At 27.9% G+C, this 12,033-nt stretch overlaps 2 protein-coding genes across 2 annotated transcripts; both read right to left on the bottom strand.

Annotated features, from left to right (window-relative positions):
* Positions 1-616: 616 nt before the first annotated feature.
* LOC135955026 (uncharacterized) lies at positions 617-5,817 on the bottom strand. The gene is made up of 3 exons (XM_065505300.1): positions 5,658-5,817; positions 2,081-2,201; positions 617-2,001 (listed from the first exon to the last, which is right to left on the bottom strand). The coding sequence occupies exons 1-3, from the start codon at positions 5,685-5,687 to the stop codon at positions 1,103-1,105; spliced, it is 1,050 nt and encodes a 349-aa protein (XP_065361372.1). The 5' UTR covers positions 5,688-5,817; the 3' UTR covers positions 617-1,102.
* Positions 5,818-8,095: 2,278 nt separating this feature from the next.
* On the bottom strand, positions 8,096-10,584 carry LOC135953854 (cuticle protein 8-like). The gene is made up of 3 exons (XM_065503867.1): positions 10,579-10,584; positions 8,511-8,657; positions 8,096-8,438 (listed from the first exon to the last, which is right to left on the bottom strand). The coding sequence occupies exons 1-3, from the start codon at positions 10,582-10,584 to the stop codon at positions 8,169-8,171; spliced, it is 423 nt and encodes a 140-aa protein (XP_065359939.1). The 3' UTR covers positions 8,096-8,168.
* Between the last annotated feature and the right edge of the window lie 1,449 nt (positions 10,585-12,033).

Here is a 12,033-nt window from a genome sequence, read left to right as displayed (position 1 = left end):
TTTTTGGCAAAATCAAAAACTTTTTTTACTTTTTTTTAAATGGGGCCAAAAACTTCTTAAAGGAAGGACCTAGTCTTTCATTTAAGCCAAAAAAATGAAAAAAGTCCCTGCAAAAAAATAAACAATAATTGTATGTCATGAGTTACAAAATATATATTTTGGTAGGTATCCAAATCGTATCGAAAATATCTAAGCTTTCTTTTGTGCAAAAAAAAAGTAATTAAAAAAGGCTCCATTTTGAAAAAAAAGTCAACAAAGTTTTTGATTTTGCAAGAAAGGTAAAAATTTTATGTTTTCAAGGTCTTCAAGGAAAATATCTAAGCTTACTTTTGAGAAAACAAATGTCAAACATTTTTTTTTAATTTTTTCTTCGATAGATTGAAGAAATGGCTATTTAAACTATTTGGGACACATTTTGCTAACAACAATTGGTAATAAGTTACATGTATGAGAAAAATCAGCTGCTTGGCCAAAATGTCAAATTTTGACAAGCCCTCTAACTCCAAAGATCTTGTTGAAAAATTGTGTCTGGTGCAAATGTCATCCCGATCGGAAGACATCGATTTCAAATTTTTAATTAAATTATAAAAATGTCTGTAATTAAAACTCCATATAGTGTCTTATTTAGGTCTTTTGTTTATTTTGGTTTCGTTTCAACTTAAATGTAAAACTGACAACTAATTCCTTTTATGAAAAACTAGCTAATATTTAATAACTTTATAACTAAAATTTCTATAAATGTGTGTATGCCTCCCTAGTCAAATCGATTAACTGCACTTATGTTTACGCCATAGAGAAATACACATAGAGCGGAAACTAAAAGAAAAACTCAAACAAAAAATTACACAAAATAATCACACATACGAGTGTTATTTTTTTACTAATATATTCTCACTAGTTAGGACTTTGACAACTGAGTCACTCCTTTGACAGGGGAGTTTCCGATCTATATGATTTTATCTATGTAATTTTAGAGAATGTAATTTTATTTTTAATGCAGTTAATCGATATAAGTAGTTACTGAGCCATTCAAATATTACTCTTATAATGTTGAATATATTGTTTGCATTTGTTTTATTTCCATATTAAACACTTCAATTATTTATTGCACAGTTTCCAAATACTCTTGGCGTGTTTGCTTAATGACTTTATCATACCAGTCAGTGTTTTTATCAATGGAAATCGATTTGGCCTGAGGAGATCTTGTTAAATTGTCCTCATTACTTGAGCTAGACTTAATGGCTGTGCTGGGTAAAGATTTTTCCGCATTATTACCTTTAGACTTGACATATTTATCATTAGATGTGGCATCATTATCAGGTAGGTTTAAAGATTTTTCCGAATTATTTAGTTTTTGTTGATCGTATTTATTGTCCGAATGAGTCTCATTAGTTTTCATAACCACAGGAATGGGTGTTTTACTTAAACCTCCATTTAGATGTATTTTAACGTCGTCGTCGGGTAATTGAAATGGTACAATCGGAAATGCTGGTGGTATAAATTGATGAACGGTTTCAAATCCCAATGAATTGTCTTTTTTCTTTGTGTCCATTAGCAGAGGAGCTTCGCCATTGATAACTTCTAACACAGCAGGGTTAACCAATTCTTTCTCTAATGCAGGAGGATTTAAATCGATACCATGTTCTTCTTTTATTGGTTTTACAGGCAACAGAATTGATGTTAAATTTAATTTTTCCTTGTCATCATAAACGACTGTGGGTTGTATGGACTCTAAAGGCTTTTCCATCAAGATATTTGGTCTCTTAGTAGGCCAATTTTCTTGCCATTTCGGTTCGTCACCGGGCTCAAAATTTTGCGTTTGACTTAAGTAACCCAACTCACTGTCGGCCATGAAATGTGTCACCATGACACTGCCATCGGGTCGTACATAACCGTAGGATCCCTGCACGGTACCATTGGCATAACGACGTTCATCACGAAACTGTATGTTGCCAGATACTTTATCATTTACTTCAAAGCCAAAAGCATACGTGTTGGGACCTATTTTTTTGAGACAACGAATAAAAAAGAAAAATGGATGGTAAACTAAAGCTTTTGTGAGCTTTCTTTGAAAGCATACCAAAAATATTGTGGCGGTAATAAGATGTTGTGGGACTTTTACGATCACCATCATCGTCTCTGATTGTGGCTGGCAATGTCTTGCAGAATGCCTGACATGTTAGTTGGCTTATTAAGAGACACTAAAATGAAAATAACAAAAAATAAAAGTATAGTTTAATAAAAGTATTAGTTGGTTTACTAAAAAACACTCTAATAAAAATAACAAAAAATAAAAGTATAGTTTAAGGCGTATTATTTATAAAACTTAAGCAGCTAAAGTTGAAAACTAACTTATTATTTATTATAGTAATAAAATAATAAAATGTGCATAATTTGTTGAAATGTGTCACCATGACACTGCCATCGGGTCGTAATAAATTGTAGCATATGTTTTGTAAAATTTTAATATTATTATACTGAGTATGTGAGCAAAAAACATTTTTCTTTTAAAATTTCAATAATTTTTTTCGAAAGTGGGTCTTATATGGGAGCATAAGCAATTATGGACCGATCGCATTTTTAAAAATGCCAGCTATACATTGATTGACATTTTTGATTTCAAATTAAAGATAAATTATGTCTTCAATATATTCAATTATGACCGTCTATAATTATAGGTTTTAAACCACCACCTATCCTATTTTGACCATATCCGATAAACAAATACATTTCCATTTTTATTATTTTAAATTTAAAATTTTATGAAGCTGTAGTCAGATTTTAATGATTAAGACAGATTTGAAAGTCTGCATTTTTAAAAAATTTTGGTTTTCAAAAAATTTAATTTTCAGATGTACTTTTGCAAATATTCACCACCTTACATTTAATATTTGTTAAAATAATCTTAAAAAGTGTTAAATTAACTACACAAACAAATGGTAATTTTTTGGTGATGAGAAGATATACTATTTTTAAAATTGTTTTAGATGTTACACCAACTGCTCAGATACCATGGAGGAAATTTATGCCAAAATGTTTATAATTTTTCTAGGCAGCTTGCTATTGAAAATCAGCTAAATCGAATTAGTAGAACCAGAATTATGGACCGAAATGTAAGGCAACCTCCAAAAATTTTGATAATTTTCACATATTTTTTTTGTTGTTATTTTGGGTAAATATATTCCAGAGAATAACATGAAAATTTTCACTTGTTATTCATATGATAAAAGGACAAACTCTACTGAAAATGGCAAGAATTTGTTTATGATTTATCCTAGTCCCCACACAAATTTCTTACCGGAATATTGCTTACTATTACATAAATGTAATATTAAGGAAATGTAACCATTTCAACATTTTTACAAAAGGTTTAACAATATAATAGTCACAGTAATTTTGTATATGATTACAATAACCATAACATGGTACAGTTATGATTTACATAATTGTAGCAATCATATATATGATTCACCATAGTTATGATTCACATAATTGTAACAATCATATATATGATTGTTATAAATAAATAAATATATGTTTGTGACAATTATTTTTATGATGAAGGATTTACAATATTATGTTATTCTCTGCTTAAGGATATCATAATCTGAGAACGACATATTATGATATAATGATTCATCAATACGATAACATGATTGACATAAATATATTTTTGTTCACTACTATCATATGTATATATGATTGCGACATTCATGTGAATCCTAATTTTACCATATTATTATCTTATATACCCTTCACCAAATTATACTTAAAAATATTGTTTTTTAAATATTTTTATTTAAACATAATTATTATTTTTTTAAATTGTTTTAAAAAATTTTTTACAAATTATTTTTTAACAAAGCTTTTTACAAATTTTTTGGAAAAAAAATATTTTAATGAAAAAAAAATTCAAGTTAAAAAATATTTTCCCGATTTTGACCCATTGTAGGTCTAACTTACTATAGCCTTATATACGTTGCAATGGACTTTGAAATATCTATCATTAGATATCCATATTGTCTATTAGTAATCAAAAATTGGTCAAAAATCGAAGTTGTCCCGGTTTTTTCCTTATATCTCAGCCATTTGTGAGCCGATTTTGTCGATTTTAAATAGCAACCGAGCAGGAAGAATTCCTGATATATTGATGTATGAATCATGTATGTAAGTTATTTGGGGGCTACGGAAAGTTGATTTCAACATACAGACGGACAGACATGGCTATATAGACTTCGATATCTATACAGCGATCCAGAATATATATACTATGTGGGTCGCAAATGAAAAATGTTGAAATTATAAACGGAATGACAAACTTATATATACCCTTGCCACTCATGGAGAAGGGTATAATAATTGGTCATAGGTCCAATATAAGGACCACTTTCGAAAAATACCTTCATACGTTCACAAATATTGATATTGAACCCAAATTTTACACAGATCAATAATTCGTATCCAAAAATCATACTACTGGATTTTGTGAATATAAGTCCATATCTCAGTCCATATAAGATCAAAAAATCACTTAATTAGTCAAAATATCCATCAGGTTGAAATTCGACACATCTAATCCCCATATATAGTATCAAAATCACTATACCGTATTTTATGAAGATTAGCCTATAATTGGTCATAGGTCCCATATAGATTGTATTTTCTATATGAGACCTACTTCAAAAACTCTCTAAAATATTCATAAATCCGTTATAAATAACTATATCATGTTGAAATTCATCAGTTTTTTATAAAAATTTGCTGTAAATAATCTTATGAAGATCGGCTTATAATGGGTCAATGGTAAGAATCTGTGGTTATATTAATTGTAAATTGCTGAATTAGCTAAAATTTTTAAGCAGATGAAAAAAATTATTTTCTGCTTGAAGTTGTCTTTCTAACAATATATAAAATACTATTATGGAATAAAATAAACTAATTTAAATACGTATAATTCGGTGAATAAGAAGAACTGCTTATATTCTACTATTTGCACCATATACCCCATGAGCATTTTTACTGGTATTCAAATTGGAGGCAAGTGTAATTCAAGCCTTAAATTATAGTCAAGCAATTGAATTACAGTTGTATTACACTTTATTTCAATAGCATTCTCCAGTAAAAAGGAAACATAAATTCAAGCCATATGTTTTTCAAGTATATTTTCAAGTTGAAAACATAATTACATTTGTATTCACATCAAATTCCAACAAAATGTTCAAGTACTTGAATTTTTGGGGCTTTGTTGCTTATTGGGTAGTTCTATAACCTGTTTTAATTAAAAAATAAGTCAATAAAATTTTAACAAAATGTTATTTTTTTCCATATAAGATTTCTTAAACTCATGAACATCGAATGATGATGAAGATTTGAATTGTCTATTTTCATATATTATTGGCAGGCTTTTATGATATTGACTATTGATAACTTTCTAGATTTCTTAAAAAACAAATTTAAATAATTTTGTTACATTTTAGCAATCTTTAATGTATTTCCGTTAGTTATGTTTTACTATTTCTTTTTGTAATACACATTTCTTACAGTTTCACTTTCAAATAATATATTATTTTTTGAATTCTATAACTATGACATCACAATATTGTTCTTCTCATAACAAAAATATCTTTTAATCTTTCACCATTTTTAAATAAACTTACAATAATAACTACACGCGCTTTGTTTAGCATTATAAGAATATTAATTTTAGTTTTTTTTTAATTATTTCTGTTTTGTTATAAATTCTTTGGCTTTAATTTTTAATTATTTTTGGCATTTCGAATTTAAGCGAGTTTAATGAGTTATACACTCTTTTACTTATCAAATTATACTGAATGCCAAAGAAGATATTCTAATAGACAAAATTCTATTATTTTTTTAAAAAAAAAAACTACTGAAAGCCATTTATGTGTTGCTTCCTAAGTATTTATTTGCTGGTTACTTTATTTGTAAAGGCGTCAATTGAGTATAATTTGTCGTAATTGTTTTTGCGAAAATAGAAAAAATCAAATACTAAAAGAGTGTATAGGTAGTTATCAATTATGAGTTTAATATAAATTAATGGTCATGGTAAATATGGTTTTAGCAAATAATTTTTACAACAATACGTGAGAAGACTTTTTAAAAAAAAGCAAAACTATTGAAAAGCAATAATAAAGTAAAGAGTCATGTTTATTGCTAGAGTCTTTTGTTTTGATGATACTACTGAGGTGGTAGGTAGAATTGTTGACTCAAAGGGGAATAACGTATTTAAACAGAATAAAAGTTATAGTATCAATTAGCTTTAAATAAATGAAACAACCCATTACAAATTTATTTAATTTTTTTTATATATTTTTTATTATCTTTTTTTATTTACATAAACACTTTGTTTCGTTGCAAATGATTTGTGAAAATTAATCGTAAAAACATATACACACATAAGTATAATACAATAATTATAAAAATATAAAGTATAAGAACAAAAAAAAATAGTATGTACAAGATTTATACACATAGAGAGAAAGAGCAAACTATTATTTAGTATTAGTACTAGTAACAAATCACTCTTAAAGAATTATTTCTATTTCTTTTTTGTTTTTAATTAAACATTTATTTACAATAAGAGAATTTCTTGTAAACACATAAGTAGTAATAGCAATAGAGAGACATAGAGAGTATACACAGAAATTGAGAGAAATTCTAAGGGAATTAGAACCATAATATTTACATTTAGAGTATAAAGACTGAGTATGAGTTTTAAAATTGAATTAGAGCTAATATTACATGAGATTTGAGAATTTCTAGATATAAAATATAAATGCACATGAAGCAAGTTTTTAAAAGTAAGTTTATTTACACCAGAGTAGAGCAAACATTAAGTGACAGCCAAAAGAAAGAGAGTGAGAGCAAGTGAAAATTAGGAAATAAATTTCAGAAATTGAAAATATTATTAATGCACAGTGACCGGCTCTGTCGAAATTGAAATCTCTTTTCGTTTAGCTTGAAAGGATTCATACATATGTATAATAGTTATATAGACAAATAATGATAAAGTTAACAAGTATCACAATATCACAAATTTCCAAAAGAGAATTTAATCGAATTCATTTTTAAAACATTGCAAAAGAGTTGAATTGTTTTTAAGAGTAGTCAAATGGCACCTTGAACTTAACCAGCATAAATATTATGCAAAAAACCAAAAAATGTTCCAACAAACTTTCTTTAAAACAATAAACCCATCTTTAAAGCTTTTTGGAGCCAGAAGGGGAGAGACTTTAATTCGGCAAATGTGTTTTCGTTTCTACAAAGAGCAATAAAGTTCACTAGATAGTAAGAGATATATAAATAAATATTTACAAAAGTGAAATATAATTAAAGTTAAGAATAGACTATGAGTATTTAGAATATAAAATTAATAGACGGTGGTTTTCTTCAATGCTCTTCTTAGTTTCCAAAAAAACACCTTTACTTACAACATCTCTCCTATGATATATTTTCTATTTATTTTTCAATATAAAAAGCTCTAACTACTCTTAAGTACAACTCTTAAATAATGTTTTTTCTTTTTTTTGTTTTATTCGAAAGCAAATGTAAAGAGAACCAGTAAGAGTTTAAAGGAAAAATTAATGAAATTTTTTGTAGTTGTTGTTTTTTTGAAGAATTGAAAAATTAAATTAATGAAATTTATGAAATTATTATAAAACAAAAAAATATAAAATAAAATCGTTTGTTTCCTTTAATACAAAACCAGAAAAAGAAAAAACCTTTTAAATGCATTAATTTATTGAAGTCAAAGTTAAACTAAGTACTTCAATCGATACTTCAGTTTGTTTTTTCCTTTCCTGCTTTTTTCATTTTTCCTTCTTCATCATCGTCGTTTCTTTCGCTTCATATCGATAACTTTGTAACTTAAATACTTAGTTTTTTTCTCAATTGTATTGATAAAAAAAATATTATTAAAATTCTAGACCATTTAATTAAAAAAAAACCATACCGTAATCCAGTTCATAGCAAATTTGTCCTTACTTTCTTCATTCGACCCTCCCAGCTTGTCGTTCAATTCAATTCATTTCATTTTCGTTTCTTTACATTACATCCCTGACATTCCTTGTTTTGTTTTTTTGTTGTTGTTGTCTTCTTTAATTAGATTTTAATATTATTTTTTCTTTGTTGTCTTCTTTGTGGAGAATTTAATAATGATGCAACAATGGTGCTGGGCCATGAGCATAGATAGGAGCATGTACAGGTGCAGCAATGACCTTGGGTGCGGTCTTGTGTACAACGGCATTGAAACCATTGTGGTCATCGGCGGTGTAGTCGACGGTACGTACGGAACCATCAGGTTCAACCAACGAGTATTGACCCTTGACTACATCACCATCACGTTCCTCAGCTTGTGATTTAATGTCACCGGTATGGGGATCTTTAATGCCATAGTTGAAGGAGTATTTGGGATAGGCCTGCATAGATTATATGACAAAAATTATAAAAAAAAAACCATTAAATATTTTCTATTGAAGTTGCATATATACCACAGGTTCTGGTTGAGCATGTGCTAAGTGTACGGGACCATGGGCTAAGACAGGGGCAGCATGCAACAATGGTCCATGGCCGTAGTGACCCAACTCAATTGGAATGGCTTGGGCGGCAGCAACAAGTAAAGCGATAGCAATGAAGTACTGTGTTGAAAGAAAAACAATAAAATTTAAAAAAAACATGGTAAACATTTTGTTAATAATTTCATTAGATGATGGAATTTTTAAAGATATCTGTAGAAACTGTAAAAACCAAATTTTATAACGAATTTGTTTGTATTTGACTTTCGCTTAGAATGTCATTAATTTTATAAACATAGGCTGTTAATATAAATTTTAAATTAAAATAAATGCAATTTTTTCAAATAATTAGATTGTTTTTATTTTTTAATATATCATCCTCTTGCAAAATGGCCTTAATTATTTTACAATATTATTATTGAAAAATATAACTATATTATTGCAACTACTGTATTATTTTGTATGGATCATGTCAAGTGAACCAACTTTTGAAATTGATGTCTTCCGATCGGGATGAAATTTCCACCAAGGTTAGTCCTATTGAATAGTAATTCAGACACAATTTTTCAAGAAAATCGGTCAAGAACTCACTGAGTTGTTTTTTCTAATCCATGTAGCTTATTATCTATTTTTTTTTTATCAAAATGTGTCCCAAATAGTTCAGATAGCTATTTCTTCAATATTTCAAAAAAAAAAATAAAAAATGTTTTAATTTTTTTTTCAAAATAGGTCTTTTTTAGAAGAAAGCTTACTTGGGTCTATTCAGTTAAGAGCTTTTTGGTCACTTAGTGAGATGCGAGTGGGATATATGTATATCAAAATACATACGTGTTTTGTTACTCAAGATATACAATTTTTGACTTTTTTTTTTGCAAAATCAAAAATTTTGTTGATTTTTTTTCAAAATGGGCCCTTTATTATTTTTTTTTGCTCAACAGAAAGCTTAGCGTTTTGCCTTTAAGAGATTTTATGTCGCAGGGTAGGATGCGAGTAGGATATCTATGAAATTAAATGTTTTGTAACTCAAAACATTTATTTTGATAGATTTTATTTTGGCAAAAATTAAAACTTTTTTTCAAAATGGACCATTTTTTTTTTTGCTCAAAATAAAGCTTAGGTCTCTTCTAATAAATTGTACATGTGATTGGAAATCGAAATTAATGGAAATTTGGTGTACCACAAGGTAGAGTTTTAGTCCATAGATTTTTTTGGGATATCTGATAAATTTGGAACTTTTAACCTTGTACCGAAGATTTGGTGTTAAAACTAGAATAAACAGATTGGTTTTGAATATAAAGAATACCAAATTTATAAAATGTACATTGTCATGAACAAAATATTAAAATTTTTTATTGGAGAACAAGAAATTCCGGAAGCAGATTGGGTAAAATAATTATGGCCAGTTTTCAGCACTAACTTTATCTTTTAACTCTATTATTATCATGAATACACTATCTTGTAGCCTTAAGTAACTCTAATTTAGTTTTGTATGTAGCTCGGTTAATCATACATATTAAAATGAATCACCGCAATTGAAACCAGTGCTTTTATTTCAATTGCATATCATTACGGATTATTTTGTAAAACATTTAGTTCGTCTTAGTTTAACAACAGTAATTAAATTAACCGGCATCATTCTTAATTTAATTTTAAATTTATTCTCGGTTTATTAGCTATTATTTTTTGTAAACTGCGTTTTATAAACCATTTAAAATTTAAATGCCAGATTTAGTAACTCGTAAGGAAAATATTTTTTAAAATATTTTCAATATATGTATAACAAAAATAAACAAACTAAGGTTTAAGGAATAATGATTTTATAACTTTGTAAGGAACAGCAGTGTTCTGGCAGGATATATATGTATAAGTCCTTTTAGTTCACATTATTTATTTAAAATCAGTGTAAAACACATTTTATTTAAGCAGTATTCAATAAACACATTTACATTAAAATCCTGGTTTTTATTTTTCTCAAATGTTCTTTAAATATTCCATATTTTAGTTTTGATTATTTTTTACTGTTTCAATATACTTATGTATGTACCTTCATTTTTATACTTTGATTATTTTCTTTTATTTAAATCACAAAAAAAGGACACGCACACACACGAGATCTTTGCGAAAGATTTAATTGAAATCGATTCTCTAGAAAAAAGGTATATAAATAATTAATAACAAATGCAGCAACTCATTAAATTAAATGACAAATTTTATTTAATTTTCGTTTTTATGTAAAGTTTATAAGTTAAAGTTAAATAGTTAGATATTTTGATATTTTGATAATTGTTGTATGTAGTACACACCGTTTGCAAGAAAACGTTGAACTGATGACTATTCCAAATGACCAAAACTATTTATATACGTTACAATTGCTATTGCAAATACTGCAAATAGCGACTGCAGCTCCAAAACCTTTAAATGAGAAAAACAACGCGACAACGACAACAACAACCAAAAAAAAAAATCCAAAGAAACCAAATCCAAACATTAGTTAAAAGATGCAAACAGATATGAGCTCTCTAACAATGCAACAACACATCCACACAAACACTAACTTACCACGCATGCATGCATGCACTTAAACTTAAATATCTGTGAGAGTATAAGTGCTGCATGCCAGCATAAGTGCTTACGAACTGCATTACTTAGCGTGTGTGTGTCAGTGAGTCTATGTGATTCCAAGATGCAGTCATCAATATGGTAAAAATTTATAAACAATTTTTTATCTCCACCATTTACCATTTCATACACACCACAAACACATGTAGAAGCTTAAAAAAAAATCTGTATTTTTATGCTTTTTGAGAGTTTTCTGTTTATGAGACTTTTGAGCCTAAAGAAAACCACGCATGTGCAGCAGCTTCACTTCAGTAGATGCACAAAAACCAAACCAACAAAATACTTCACACAATTTTCGTATTCTGTATGTGTTTTTTTACACATGAAAAACACAATTTAAACTAGTGACAGTGGTACATAAAGTGGAACAATTAAAAAGTCATTTCAGCTGAATAAAATTATAAAGACACTGTGATTTTTCGCGAAATTCTAAATATATTTTTCGGAATTTATTCGATATTATAAAGGGATAACTTTAAGTTAGCGGCACTGTTTGTTGTGACAGCTGATTTGACAGTTCTCGATTGTTTTGAGGTTAGTTTGATTTGGCAATTTATATATTTATTTTGAAAATCATGGTTCAATTCGACAGACTCATCGGGCATTCGAAAAACTCAATACACTCACTCAGTTTTTTACTAACACATTCATATTTTTCTTACTTGCAGCTCAGCTTGCAAGAGAATTTGCTTGTAAGTAAATTTTTCCACTTGTCGCAAGTAAAATGACAAATGAAGAAACAGTGTTACCAAGAATGAGTTTTATATCAATTTACTAGAACTTAGTAAAAGAAAATAGCAGATTTATACTTAAAAAAATAAAATAAAACACAAATATACAACAACACATATTAAGGTATTTATAGACGGCAATACTGAGT

Source organism: Calliphora vicina, chromosome 3, assembly GCF_958450345.1.
Source record: "Calliphora vicina chromosome 3, idCalVici1.1, whole genome shotgun sequence".
Classification (NCBI taxonomy): domain Eukaryota; kingdom Metazoa; phylum Arthropoda; class Insecta; order Diptera; family Calliphoridae; genus Calliphora; species Calliphora vicina.
This window is presented reverse-complemented; position numbering and strand designations above follow the sequence as displayed.